Source organism: Cyprinodon variegatus, unplaced genomic scaffold (assembly GCF_000732505.1).
Source record: "Cyprinodon variegatus isolate N-32 unplaced genomic scaffold, C_variegatus-1.0 Scaffold240, whole genome shotgun sequence".
NCBI classification, from domain to species: domain Eukaryota; kingdom Metazoa; phylum Chordata; class Actinopteri; order Cyprinodontiformes; family Cyprinodontidae; genus Cyprinodon; species Cyprinodon variegatus.
In genome coordinates, this window is record NW_015150693.1 from 64437 (window position 1) to 78977 (window position 14541).

Genomic DNA, 14541 nt, shown 5'->3' on the forward strand with positions numbered 1-14541 from the left:
TATTCTTTTTGGATCAGATTAGTTTTATTTTTTATTCTTTTGGGCAGTCTAGTGTTAACTCTACATATTTTGACTAGGATTAATTTGACTTTTTCCTTCTTTTTGGATTCCAGTCTAGTTTATTCCTCATGTTCTTGAATAGGTTTTTACTTTCTCCTTCTTTTTGGGTTACCAGGTTGGATGTTTATTCGCCTTTTTTGAAAGGATTATGTGAGATTTCCAGGTTTGGATTATTATACACATTTTTAGAAAAGATTATTCAAATGTTCCACTTTGGATTATTATGCAATTTTTTTTTTATTATTCCATTTGCATGGAGGCTGTTTTTTTCTTTTTTTTCCTGCCGTCCACACTCTCGCGACATCCGTGATCTGTGAGTAGTCCTGCCTATAGTAATAGGCTAAGAAAAAGGAATATCCACCTTTTGCTCAGGACTCAGAGACTTTCATCAACCATCTGTTGTTTGCTCCCCTACCTGAATTTGGAAAGCCTCCCCTTAAGTGATCAGTTTAGATAGAATTAGTTTAGATTTTTAATTAATTAATAGTTTTTGATTTTAGATATACTAATTGCTGATGCTGCTTCTCCCCTGCTAACAATTTATTAATGAAGCATAAAAAAATCCATTTTAATTAGTGGACATTGGATATTTGATTCCTGTTTTATATCTGGTTCTTGGAAGGTGTGAAGAAGAGTTGGTGTTGGGTTACAGAATAAGAGCTGAAGGTCTTATTAGGATTCTTTTGGCCAAAATTTAATAAAACAACATCGTTGTAACTTTTTAGTTGCCAAAATAATTTATTGACCAACATCAGAGTGCAGCTGTATGAGAACAGAAGGCTGCCATGAACCGAATAGTCAAACAGGGAGGGTTGTATCCTGGCTGCTAATACAACTGGCCTGTTCAATGAAAAAGGATGTGGCTCTGTGAAAAAGACAACCAGCAGGTCAATTAATTCTGTCACCCAGCCAGGTGTGTCTCACAGGGTCCCTATCTGAGGCAATACCCAGTAGGTTCGGAGATTCAAGAGCCCAGGTTGGTTAGCTGTGCCATAGCTCCATAGGAATGAGAGGAGGAGCTGAGCATAGATGTGGCAACAACAAGATGCGTCTGATGCTGTGCTGCTCAGTGGCAGAGGGCGGCTTTGATATATTTGCTGTGATCAGCTGGTTAAAAAGTAGTTTTAATATGTTTTTATGTGAGAAAGTCCACCTCAAACATTGTGAGAACGGTCAGTTCATCGAGATTACGATCCTGCCTTAATAATATTATTTTGCTGTGTGAGACCTGTAGACCCCCCACAATCCCCCGCAGCAGCTGCATCAGGCCCAGTTTCCCCCCTACTGTTTGTTGTGGCTGGAAGTAGATTGTATTTTTCAGCAATGTGGTACAAACTGCAAGCACAAGAATACTAAAAGCAAACATGTTTTGCTGGCAGGTTTGGACATTTAGGTTAATTTAGGCGTTTATAGGCGTTAGTAAAGTGCGTACAATGTACGCCGTACGCAATGCTAGCTAAAAGCCTGCCATCAATATATAACTTATTTTGTGTAGGGCTGGACGATATGCCAAAAATAAAATATCACGATTGTTTGATTATATCATTGTGATCTCGATTTTATCACGATTTTTTTTTATACAACCAACATAGCTTCAATTACATGCAAAGAAGAGAAAAATTAAATAAATGAGCAAGTTTATTAAAATTAGAGAATCAAAGCAGTGCTAACAAACTTATTTTTTTAATTTCTATGTTGTAAACACACCAAAGAGTATAAAAATGCAATAACTCCTGAGTAAAACAATTACAAATTAGTTACATTTTTCAAGCAACTACAGTCTAAATAAATAAAAATTCTAAATGTATCTTAGTGCAGTTTTATTACTTTTAAATCTTGACTGGTCTAATGAAGTAAAAGAAAAAAAGCACACAGAAACTAACTTGAGTTTTAAAAAAAATATTACATTAAACAATAGATTTGTATAATTTCTAAAGTCTTTAGACAGTGAAGGTTTTTTTTGGTTGCATGTAAATGTGGTCAGTGGCAGAAATACAGCAGCACTGTGGATCCTGATAAAACGGTCTCTTAATAATGACAGATCATCAGAGGTGTAGATCGTAACACGGTCTTAAGTCATCATATTGTCCACCCCTAATTTTAAGTCATGAATGTGATCAGACAGCAGCACTCAGTAGATCTAAAATGAATGTTTGATTTGGAACTTCTTATGAGCTAAGCTAACATTAGCGTCGCTGTTTATATTATGGAAAGTGAGGCTTGAAGAAGTCAGTTATAATTTAACACATATTTACATTTCTAATCAGTTTTAGCTACTGTTTTTCTTTTGTGTTCAGCATTTATAAAATTATCAGTTGATGACAGAGATGGCTGTTAAATATATGAAGTCAGAATTAAACTTTTTAGGAGAGCAGCTATTTGCCTTAAGGTTCTTTGCTAACTTTATTAGCAGCAACTAGGAAGAAAACAGTAAAGATGGGATTTCTTGAAAATTAATCAATCACAGGTAGTTTACTTTCTCTGATTGGTTCCGTTCTTAGATTGACTAAAATTGATATGAGCCACTGAAAGGGATGGGGAGAGAATCTACAGGCACATTAAAAGAATCCAGGAGTGCAGGGACATTGGGGGTGCTCATGGTATTGAACCTGCATGCATAGAACATTAAAAATGTGATTAGAAGTAGTTCACATGCCTTTATTTTAAGTAAAGCTGCTCATGTATTTATGAAGTGCATAAACTTTTGGTCGAATTCTGTCTTCATAGTTTGCTCATAGTTGGCAAAATAAAAACGCAGAATGTAAACTTTTTAAAACTCAATTTTGAGCTTTTTGCGTAGATTGCTGAAGAATCAATCTTGATATGTTCTTACAAGTTTTGATAATTCAATGCACGTTTATGGGGAGAAACAAAATCTAAAGGAATATATAGCTGAGTATTATCAGCATTTGGGGGCGACCGTGGCGTTGGATGTAGGAGTTTGCCCTGAAATCGAAGGATTGATGGTTCAAACCCTGACTCCGACTTTCATTGTCATTGTGTCCTTGGGCAAGACACTTCACCTGCATTGTCCACTAATGGTGGTCAGAGGGCCCGGTGGCGCCAGTGTACGGCAGCCCCGCTTCTGTCAGTGAGCCCCAGGGGAGCTGTGGCTACAATGTAGCTTGCCACCATCAGTGTGTGCGTGAATGGGTGAATGACTGAATTTAGTGTAAAGCGTTTTGGTCAAGTCTCCTGACTTGATTAAAGGCGCTATATAAGTACAGGACATTTACCATTTTACCATTTCCATAAAAATTCATGCAATTTTGTTTTGTTTTGGTAGGGCTGGTTTTTAAGGCTGCATAGAAAGGCATGCCCTCTGTTCTAAAACACAGAATTGTTTCACACACACACAACTTATGCCAGTAACTCAAACTACATGTGTGAAAATGCAGAACATGTGAAATAAAAACCAAGTATTTATTCCTCTGATACAAAGGAATCCATTTTATGGCAGGACGGCTGCTGAAAATATGCATGTCCCCTTGTTTTAACAAAAAAAAAATCTCACAATGGAGAAATAAGCTCTCTGTATTCAACCCAGCCCCTTGGGGAGCTGTAGGCTGCCACTGTGCAGTGCCTAGGGAGCAGTGTGGGATTAAGGGTCTTGCTCAGAGAGGCTAGTTGGCAGAGGGTTAGGCAGGGCTCGGCCTATCAGCCTGTAGGGTAACTGTCAGATGGGAATCGATTGAGCACTGGCGTGGCGGCTTAAATCTGAGAGGATAGAGAGCGGACCAGAGGCGGTGAGGCTCGGCAAAGATCTGTGACTGACAATGGGTGCTCCAAAAATGAATAACCACGTATGGCTAATGGGAGAAAAATAAAGACTGCACCAGCACACAGACCATCGCAGCACCCTGACAACATTGAAAATAAGAATGAAATGATCAAATTATAAGATTAGGTAAAATAGTCATTTTATAATTAGTTATTGTTGGTTCCACAATCATCGATACTTTTGGCTGAAGGGCGTACTCATGGTAAGAAAAAATGCCCAAAGGGATACACAGGTTCAATTCAGTTTTTTTATATAGCACCAATTTGCAACACTTCATCTCAAGGCACTTTACAGTTCACCAGATCATCCAGTCAAATTGATTCAAAGTTTTCTATCTAAGGAAAACCAATTATTTACTTCGACTCACTGACTCGAAGGCAATCCCTCACACTAAGCATGCTTGTAGCAAATGTCAAAAAAGGTTGGTAAACAGGGTTCTATATCATGAGATTCCCTGTAAATAGCCCTGTAGTTCTGCCACAGATAGACCTGGGGTCCAGGGCCAATAGAAGTAATTTTGAAAAGGGGCTGCTGTGAAATTTTTGTTATTGTTTTTTTTGGACAAAAGAACTATGAGCTGCAGTTACAAGACATCCCTGATTTCTGGGGACAGTCCCCGTTTTGGACAATCTGTCCCCTGCTAAGCTGCCCTGGAAATGTCCCCGATTTTACTGTGTAATGAATGACGGGTAAATGATGCGTGTAGACTGTTATTACGGTAGAAAGACTGCACAGACACAGATGTTACTTGGTCAGCTGGCAGCTGTTAAACGTAGAGATGAGGAGCAGAGTCCAGCACTTTTAAAACTATCGAGGAAGCTATCAGAACCGGTCGCAGCTGCCCTATGTTAATCAATTAATTTGATTTGAAGTGGGCTGATCATTGTGATAAACGTTTGGTTTGTGCCTAGAGTAATTTAAAAAAGGGCTTTGATGTGTTTGTTTTACTAAAGATGAGGACAAGAAATGTAACATAAACCCAAGCTAATCAACAAAAAGTAAGACAGACTATTGGCTGCAGCGGGAGGAGGAAATAGACTCAGATAAAATTAAACAGAATGGTTGAAAACTCCTTGTAAGGCGCTAATCTGGTTTGGTGGTTCTCCAGGGATTAACCGGGGATTATCTAATGCTGTTTTAGAACTAGTGTTGTACTGATACCAGTATCGGACGGGGCCCCGATCAAGCACTAAAATAGTGGTGTTGGAATCGGCGAGTACCAACAAATAGGGCACCGATACCACTTTGAGAGCCAAAAGTTTATTCAACTATTGTCACCCATTCCAGGTAGGCAATACAAACTTCTACTGGATTCACTTTTATATTAGTCTTTTTCCTGCTTCACAGAGGTAGGCAGCAGCTTGACAAAGCCATGATGGCAATTATTTTCCATCCAAGTAGTATGCAGTTCTTCATATAAACACACACATCAATTTCAAACTGATGGTATCAGTACAGTAAAAATGGCATTGTCGCAACAATATTTAGAACTGATTGATGACCTTTAGTTTATCTTATAATTTGAATGGAAGAACTGGAACTCAACTTTATCATTACAATGTCACAAGAACAAAGCAACTAAATTCATTCTCTGCATTTAACCCATCCCTTTGGGGAGCAGTGTGGAGGTCAAGGGTATGAGGGCATTATTGTTGCAATATTACCGTAAATCCTCTAATATAAGACGGGGCCTTTATTTCACTCAGCTACATCTTGGTCCAGGCCATTATTGGAAGGAGGCCAGAATTAGAGGCATGCCTCCATTTCTATTTGATAAAAACAGACTACAACTGGAATGAATAAAAACGAGATTTTGTGTCTCTTTGAACCTATAAAATACTAGGTTAATTTATTGAAAAAGTACAGTTACCATAACGGTGTACAGAACATTATTCAGACGTCTTCCGGCAGCTGCAATTTTTCTGCACGGCAATATGAAAAAAAAAATAATAATAATGGTGACTGTTCTGCCATCACAGCAAAATTTTATTTGAGGCAGTCTAAGTGGAAGTAGGCTACCAGTATCATATATTTCAAGGGAAATTCAGAACAACGAAGGCCAACTACATTCTGTAATTTTAACACTGCCTGGTTACCACCAGACCTACCGGTAATCACATTTGTCTTTCAGATTAGAATGATTGTTTGGCTGTTTATACTCCTGCAGCTGTGTGTGGCAGTGAGCTTGACGCAGACATTTTTGATTTATGTTCAGTATTGAAGCGTGGTCAGCGCTATACACTGTGGGTCTAGATACGGCCGAGGCGGTGAGGAAGTGGGGGCGAGTAGTCTGACAACGGAGGGACATGTCGGGGAAAAAGAGCGGAGATCAAGGTGGGAAAAGCGTCCTCGCTCTTCTAGCTAGACAAACTTCACGAGTTGTTTTCTGCAATTTCGGTCATAAAAACAAAACAAGCCGACCTCCTGCCTGTGGCACTGTCTGCACTAAGGATGGGACTTCCCATTCTAATGGCTTGGATTCGTTAGCAAACATTGCCCCCCTGTGGTACTTGTGTGTTACTATCACAAGTTATTGAGGACTGCCCAGAAACATTGTTGGTTCTAATTATATAAGAGTCCGGCCACTATTTACCTCCGCCGACAGCGACACAGGCCAACATTAGAGACCAGGCTGCTAATGGAATACAGGCCAATATTAGAGGATTTACGGTATTTGCAAATTTGTGTAGAGAGTTGTGTGTCTTTATCTAGATTTGTGTGTGCAGTGGGGTTTGAAAATGTGTGAGGAGTTTTGTGTGTCTGTACAACAATCTGAGAATGTGTAGAATAACTTTAATTCACTTTGCAAATGTGTAAAAAAAATCCACAAACCTGTATTCAGATCTACAAATGTGCGCTAAAATTTCAAAATTTGTTTTAAGATTTTAAAAAAAAATCCCCCTCTTGCCTCTAGGGGTTGCTGCAGCACACCCACTTCCTGCGGCCAAGCTGGAGTCTACTGATCTTAACCCGGTTCTTTAATTTGTGAGGGAAGGTTTTCAGAGAAATTTAGAAAAGGGGGAAAGCATATTTAGGTATTAACAGAATGTATTCTGGTCAATAATATTGACATTAAGACCAAAATATAGAGGATCAATAACATTATGCCTGCCCTGACCACTGCTCATATGAACAGGGCGTTGATCTCTTTATTTCACTCCTACTTATACTAAAAGCTACACCCTTTCAGCCTATTGTCTGCAGGTATCTGACTCTCTTCTACAACTGCCCCCTGCAGCTTTGTTTGCAGTTTTGACAGAATTTCACAGGTTATCCTATACAGATGGTTTTCATGGTAAATGTACAGCTGTATGCATTGGAATGTCCCTCCAACTGACGAATTTCCACATACACAGAATGTCCAATACGACATAAAACATGAATTTGTGCAGCTCAGGGTTTAGCTGGCTTCAGGATGTCACAAATATAGAATGATTAGTAAGTTTAAAACGGAAATTAAACCTTTCAAAATAAATTAACCTTCAATGCTACTTTAGTCCAAACTAACCAGGCACTGTTGCAGAGAATTGCTGATATACAGGTTCGCTGTGTTCAATGTATTCTAATATAGTGATGGTCCAGTCCTGAAAGCCTACATCACTTCCTCTAATGCAGGTTCTCCAGAGTTCTAGATATCAGTTATTTAAGTGTGTTGGAGCAGGAACATATTGAAAAGTATCAGGACACCAGCTTCTGAGGACTGAAGTTGCCCATTCAGTTGCTATGGGGATCCTCCATTTCTATCAGAACGGATGCAAAAACTGATCCAGTTTCCTTTTAGCTGAAAGGTATAATGAGGAAGCTCTTCAGACAAAAATGATGTTTTAACTACAATAACTAGACTTCAGATGGTTTATTATTTTCAAAACCAATAATCTGTCATTTCTTGAAGGACTGAGAACATTCAACAGAATATTGGTTAGTGCTAAATGCCTTCAGTTACCTTATGCTCAGATTCTTTTTTTTGTTTTGTCCTTACAGAACAAATGCAATCCCATATTTCCAGTGAGAACAAATCTTTGGACATCCAACAGCTCTGCAACCAAGTGAGGAGGTCCAGCCATGACCAAGAAGAAACAGAATCTCATCGTGCTCAAGATCAGAGGGAATCAGATCATATTCCTTTTGAAGTAGAAAATGAACAGGGACCTCCATGGATTAAAGAAGAAAAAGAGCCCCTAGAACCTTCTCTGATCAAAGAAGAAAGCGAGGAACCAGAGTCTAAATGTACTAATGAGGATACAAAGGATCCAGGTTTGCTACTGAAAGAAGAAGTTGATGAACCAAGGTCTCCATTGAATAAAGAAGATGAGAAACCATCATCTGTATTAATTGAAGTAAAAGAAGAAGATTCTGTCTTGTCTGTAAAAGAAAAAGGGCAACTATGCGTTTTGGCTTTTAAAAATAACCAGAAGGACCAAAGCAGTTGTCAAGAGAAAGAGCAGCCTGTCAAGGAGCAGTCCATCATTTTGACGGAGACCCTAACTTCAAAGGAAGTTAAAGTGAGTGAAGGAAAACCAAGAACTGAAAAGCCTTATAATATGCCTCAAACTGACAAAGAGATAAGATATTTGAAATGTGAAATTTGTGGGAAATACTTAAAGAGTGAAAGAACTCTGAAACGGCATTATAAAACCCATACAGCTGAGAGGCCCTTTCAATGTGAGACATGTGGAAAAAGTTTCTCTCGAAAGGGTACCTTAACTAAGCACATGAGAACCCACACAGGCGAGAAACCTTATACTTGTAAGATATGTGGAAGAGGTTTTTCTCAGATGGCCATTTTAACTATTCACTTGAGAACTCACACAGGTGAGAAACCCTTTCCATGTAGGATATGTGGAAAAGGTTTCTCTAGATCTGTTTATTTAAAGGAACACATGCAAACCCACACTGGTGAGAAACCATTTTCCTGCGAGACATGTGGAGAACGTTTCACTCGTATGAAAAGTTTAAATTGTCACATCACAACCCACACAGGTGAGAAACCGTTTTCATGTAAGACATGTGGAAAAAGTTTCTCTCAGATTAGTTATTTACAGGTTCACAACAGAACCCACACAGATGAGAAACCTTTTACTTGTAAGACATGTGGAAAAAGTTTCTCTCAGATTGGTTATTTACAGGCTCACAACAAAACCCACACAGGTGAGAAACCTTTTACTTGTAAGACATGTGGAAAAGGTTTTGCTAACATGAGTTATTTAACTGTTCACACCAGGGCCCATACAGGTGAGAGACCTTATTCATGTAAGATATGTGGAAAAACTTACTCGTATCGTAGTAATTTTAATAATCACAAGAAAACCCACACAAGGGAGATACCTTTGCATGTCAAAAATGTGGAAGAAGCTTAGTTAACATTGGCAGAAATAATATTGCCCATGATACAAAAACACAAAAATGACAAGTACTTATTAGATTTCTCCTGCTGCCATACACTTGTTGTGCAAAACGATATACTGCAGGTAATGAATAAATTATTAACTAGAACTGGAGATGTAGTTAATTATTTAACTTATTCAAAATAGGAGGTGAAATCAATTTAATGTTCTTAGTTGAATAATTGTAGCTTTAATTTGCTTACTTACCAGGGTTTGTGCCTTTCTCCACTGGATGGTTCCTGGATCGGCTGTTAAAATCCCGGTATTCCCACCAATTTATTGACCTAAGCTAGGTTATCAGCAGAGCTATTAATTATCAATCAAAGAACTATTTATCACTGTCTTTTCAAACTATTACCACAAGAAGGTGGAAATGGCCTGAGTGATACATCATTCGTACGTAAATTACAACGAACTGCAAGTTAAACAATGATGTCTTTATTCTAATAATTCAGGATTACAGAAATCTAACATCTATGTTCTCTGCACATACAGAAATACAATTGCAATCATATGAGTAACAAAAGCTTTTAATGACAGAATGAGTTTATGCAGCAAGTCAATATTTGCAGTGTTGACCCCTCTTCTTCAGGACGTCTGCCTTTCTCCCGGCATGCTCTCAATCAACTTCTGGACCAAATCCTGACTGATAGCAGTCCATTCTTGCACAATCAATGCCTGCATTTTGTCAGAATTCCTAGGTCTTCGTTTGTCCACCCGTCTCTTGATGATTGACCACAAGTTTTCAATTGGATTAAGATCAGGGGAGTTTCCAGGACTTGGACCCAAAATCTCTCTGTTTTGTTCCCTGAGCCAGTTAGATATCACCTTTGCTTTATGGCAAGGTGCTCCATCATGCTGGAAAAGGCATTGTTCATCACCAAACTGCTCTTGGATGTTTGGGAGAAGTTGCTCTCAGAGGACATTCCGGTACCCCACACATGAATGGTTTCAGGATGCTTTACAGTTGGCATGAGACAAGACTGGTGGTAGCGCTCGCCTTGTGTTGTCTGAACAAGCTGTTTTCCAGATGTCCCAAACAATCGGATTGGGACAATTGATCAGAGAAAATGACTTTAGCCCAGTCCTCAGCAGTGCACTCCCTGTACTTTTTGCAGAATATCAGTCTGTCCCTGATGTTTTTCCTGGAGAGAAGAGGCTTCTTTGCTGCCCTCCTTGAGACCAGGCCTTGCTCCAAGAATCTCAGCCTCACAGTGCGTGCAGATGCACTCACACCTGCCTGCTGCCATTCCTAAGCAAGCTCTGCACTGCTGGTAGCCCGATCCTGCTGCTGAAACACTTTTAAGAGACGGTCCTGGCGCTTGCTGGTCTTTATTGGGCGCCCTGGAGCCTTTTTGGCAACAATGGAACCTCTCTCCTTGAAGTTCTTGATGATTCGATAGATTGTTGACTGAGGTGCAATCTTTCTAGCTGCAATTCTCTTTCCTGTTAGGCCATTTTTGTCCAGTGCAATGATGACTGCATGTGTTTCTTTAGAGATAACCATGGCTCACAGAAGAGAAACAATGATGCCAAGCACAGGCATCTTTTTAAAGTGTCCACTGGTGTCATTCTTACTTAATCATGACAGATTGATCTCCAGCCCTGTCCTCATCACCACCCACACCTGTGTTAATGGCGCAATCACTGAAACCATGTTAGCTGGTCCTTTTAAGGCAGGGCTGCAATGACGTTGAAATGTTTTTTGTGGGATAACGTTCATTTTCTAGGCAAATATTGACTTTGCAATTCACGTGAAATTTGGGCATTTCCTCACAGGCGATGAAACCCAGGGAAACGGACCGATTTCCTTTCCACGCTTGGATTTAAACCCTGAATGACGTAGGGCAGGGGTGCTCAAGTCCAGTCCTCAAGAGCTACCATCCTGTAACTTTTAGATGCATCTCTTCTCTAACACACCTGAATCTAAAGCCTCAATCCCCTCATTTAGCTCAGCAGAGGCGTGGTAACGAGCCACTTATTTGATTCAGGTGTGTTGAAAATGGTTGCATGAAATAGTTTCAGGATAGTAGCTCTTGAGGACTGGACTTGAGCACCCCTGACGTAGGGGTATTTCTTGCTGGGATTCCAGCCTTTTTGTCAGCTGATTGGTCAATGTGTGAGCTGGCCGTGTTGGGGCTGGAATTTTCCAGAACTTTTATTTGTTCTCTTTGTGAAAAGGGAGGGGGAGGGTTTGATGTGGTTCATCAAATCGATTTGGCTCCATTGTGGCAATATATCCCAACACACTATAGCTCGGGAAGAAATATAAGTGTTAATATATGACTGTGTACAGATGCATCAGATCAAATTTTCTATAAATATTAAGTCTGCAAATAATTTCAAGTCTCTTTTTTTATGCAATGTTTGTAAATTTTAGCCTTGAGATAGACCAATACATCGGTCAGCCAATATTTGCAGCTGATATTTGTGTTCTTTTTTTATTGTATTGCCAGGCAAGTTCATGCGTTGTCCAATTCATTAGTGCGTTCATCAGCCATGCCTCAGATCATTCAGAATGCATGCATTGAAACTCCCTCCATTGCTATAAACTGTTATTGTTCTGGCTGGATGTTTTTTTTCCCTTTTTTCTTCTAAATGTATTATAATTGTTTTATTTTTCTGAAACATGTGATCTTTGTCAGTTTTATCATGCAAGCAGAGGAACAAAGTGTAAAAAATTAAAACTGAAAATTAAAGCAATATCACAAAAAGTATTGGTCGATCTCTACTTGTGACCAGCTTTGTAGACTGATATAGTTTGATCATTTTTAAATACAATAGATGTCAGAGGTATCAAGTAACAAAGTACAAATACTTCTGTAATTTAAAAGTTTTGGCTATCTATACCTTAAGTAATTATTTTTTAAACAAGTTTTAACTTTTCTTTAGTTTTTTTTTTTTTTGCAGATATCTTTACTTTCTACTCCTTTTTAAAAATAGAATTGTTGGTTTTGTTTTGTTTAAGTTGATTGTCATTATGGCCTGATGGTTTGAAAGAGAAAATAAAAAACATCTATATAATTTGTTTTTCATCCAGACAATTTCATTGTGATAGCACCAACTTTTTCTTAGCTACGTACCAAATAAATAGATTTTTTTTCTTTTTAACTGTGTCCTGTCTGGCGATGTGGCTTTAGGAATAATTGTCTAAAAAATAAATAGATTTTCAAGATGATGCTGTTTAATTTTACACGGTTCAACTATACTTAGTCATAAAACTAAGAAAAATAAGTAAAAGGAAATGATCATCCAGGATTGTAGAAAATATTCCTTTGTTAAGGACAGGTCAAACCTTATACTGGTTACTGCAAAGCCATATTATATTTTCCTGCATTTCTTTTACCATTAGGTTTGAAGTAGTTTTTAAAAAATTGTTCTTTTACAATTTTTAGTGAAAAGCTTAAATTGATAATAAACAGTAGGATGAATACTTCTAATTGAGTAATAAACATGAATACTTTTGACACCTCTGGTACATGTTGACATTTCTTCTGGATTGTCCTTTAAGCTATGTATACCTTTCTGAACCATCATGTCTGAATGTATGTTTGTGGCTCTGATACTTAAAAAGGAAAAGGCTGTCTCCTGTTTTTGCCAACATCTCAAAAACCTACATAAAGGTCACCAGTTAAGATCTTGTTTTTGCAAACGTGACCTCTGCGTTCCATGTGTGCTAGGGTTCAAACACCCTGTCTACTATATTCTCTCTTACATTGCTAATTATGTATTAGGCCTTGAAATATGTTTACACAGTGTGAAGATTATATAGCACAAATAGTACATGTACTTTTTGTAAGCTGTACCCAGAAGGAATATTACTTTTTCCTATGTCAAATTTAGTAATTAAATCTATATTTTTGTTTTATATTGACTTATAATTTCTGTATGTTTTACGATCTTTAATAAACAATGCTTGTTCCAACATCAGCCTTTTATTTCATTGCCAGAATTGGTATTTCCATCTACTCTACACATCCAGTATAGGAATATACCTTTCTTAGGATTATGTTTAGACACTAGGCTTGAACTTAATCAAGCATAGTGTTTGCTGCAGATTATATCAGGCTGTTTGTTCCTGCCATAGTTAGTCCCCACTGGCTAAATTGGACACACAGTGTCCCACCTTTTTGATTTTTATGTTACAAAAATGTCTTATGATGTCAAAGTATTCTTGAAACTTTAGAGGTGTTAAACCATTTTATTGTAAAGTTAACAGGGGGAACATGTTCTATCAGGCTGTCTGTCCCTGCCATAATTAGTTCCCCCTGTCTAAATCGGACGAACAGGGTCCTACCTTTTAATTTTTGGCTTACAAACATGTCTTGTGATATATAATAACACACATGAGCTTAAATTAAAGAGCAAATTTTCCCATTTGGCATAAAATTAATAAAAGACTTGTGGTTGTAGTTAAGAGTTGTGTAAGAACCATTTTGATCTGACAAAAATTCTTGACGAAGGAAATTAATAGAAATACTACATAATAAATTTACTTCCTTAAATGAATCACGTTACAATAAATCTTCCATCTATGATCATAATACTCATGATCACAGTACGATCCTTAAAAATACTGAATAATAATATACAATTTAAATATGTAATATGTACATAATATTTGCATAATATATCACAACATATTAACTGTGTTTATGATAGAAATATTAAATGCAAAATATATATCTTCATGTATATATTTTACCCAGTTTGACTTCAGTTGAAGTAATGATTCAGAAATGTTCTCCTTTATACACACCTGAGTCTGAAAGTAAAAACGCAACCAGAAAAGAAATAACTGGGAAATCAAAATTAAGCATATCAAAGAGACATGTTTATTTAGATTTTGTTTTACTGGTATTAAAGTGTGTGGGTCCAAATTACCTCCAACACAACCTTCGTATACAAGCACTACAAAAACCACGACACACAAGCTCATGACCCCAGATGAGGAAAAGTCACAAACTATCATCAAGCTATAAAGAGAGGATAATCTGTGCTTTTATCAACACCAAATTGAAACTGCTCAACTTGGTCCATAACATATTGGGAAGGTTAAGAAAAGTGCATTTAAGTAATAGATACAGAGGAATACAACCGCTTGTTAGCCTATATAAAACGGCACTATCCACCATGTTTCAGCAAGAAAGAGAAATTTCTTCTTGGATGGAAAGCTTCACTATATTATGGAGGCGAATCGTTACCATGTTTAAAATGAAAAAGCATTTCCAGAAACAGTACGTAATAATTGGATATTGAAAGTCATTTCAGAAGTTTGAATTCTGAATGTGACAAGATTTTCCTTTAAAGCTACAG

At 37.9% G+C, this 14541-nt stretch overlaps 1 protein-coding gene across 1 annotated transcript in view; it reads left to right on the forward strand.

The window, feature by feature from the left end:
* LOC107089135 (zinc finger protein 37-like) overlaps positions 1-10722 on the forward strand; it is a 17275-nt gene extending 6553 nt beyond the window's left edge. The window contains exon 2 of the mRNA XM_015381729.1: positions 7823-10722. Coding sequence (XP_015237215.1) covers positions 7823-9198 — 1376 coding nt within the window. The 3' untranslated portion in view covers positions 9199-10722. The remainder of the gene's footprint in view (positions 1-7822) is intronic.
* Positions 10723-14541: the final 3819 nt, after the last annotated feature.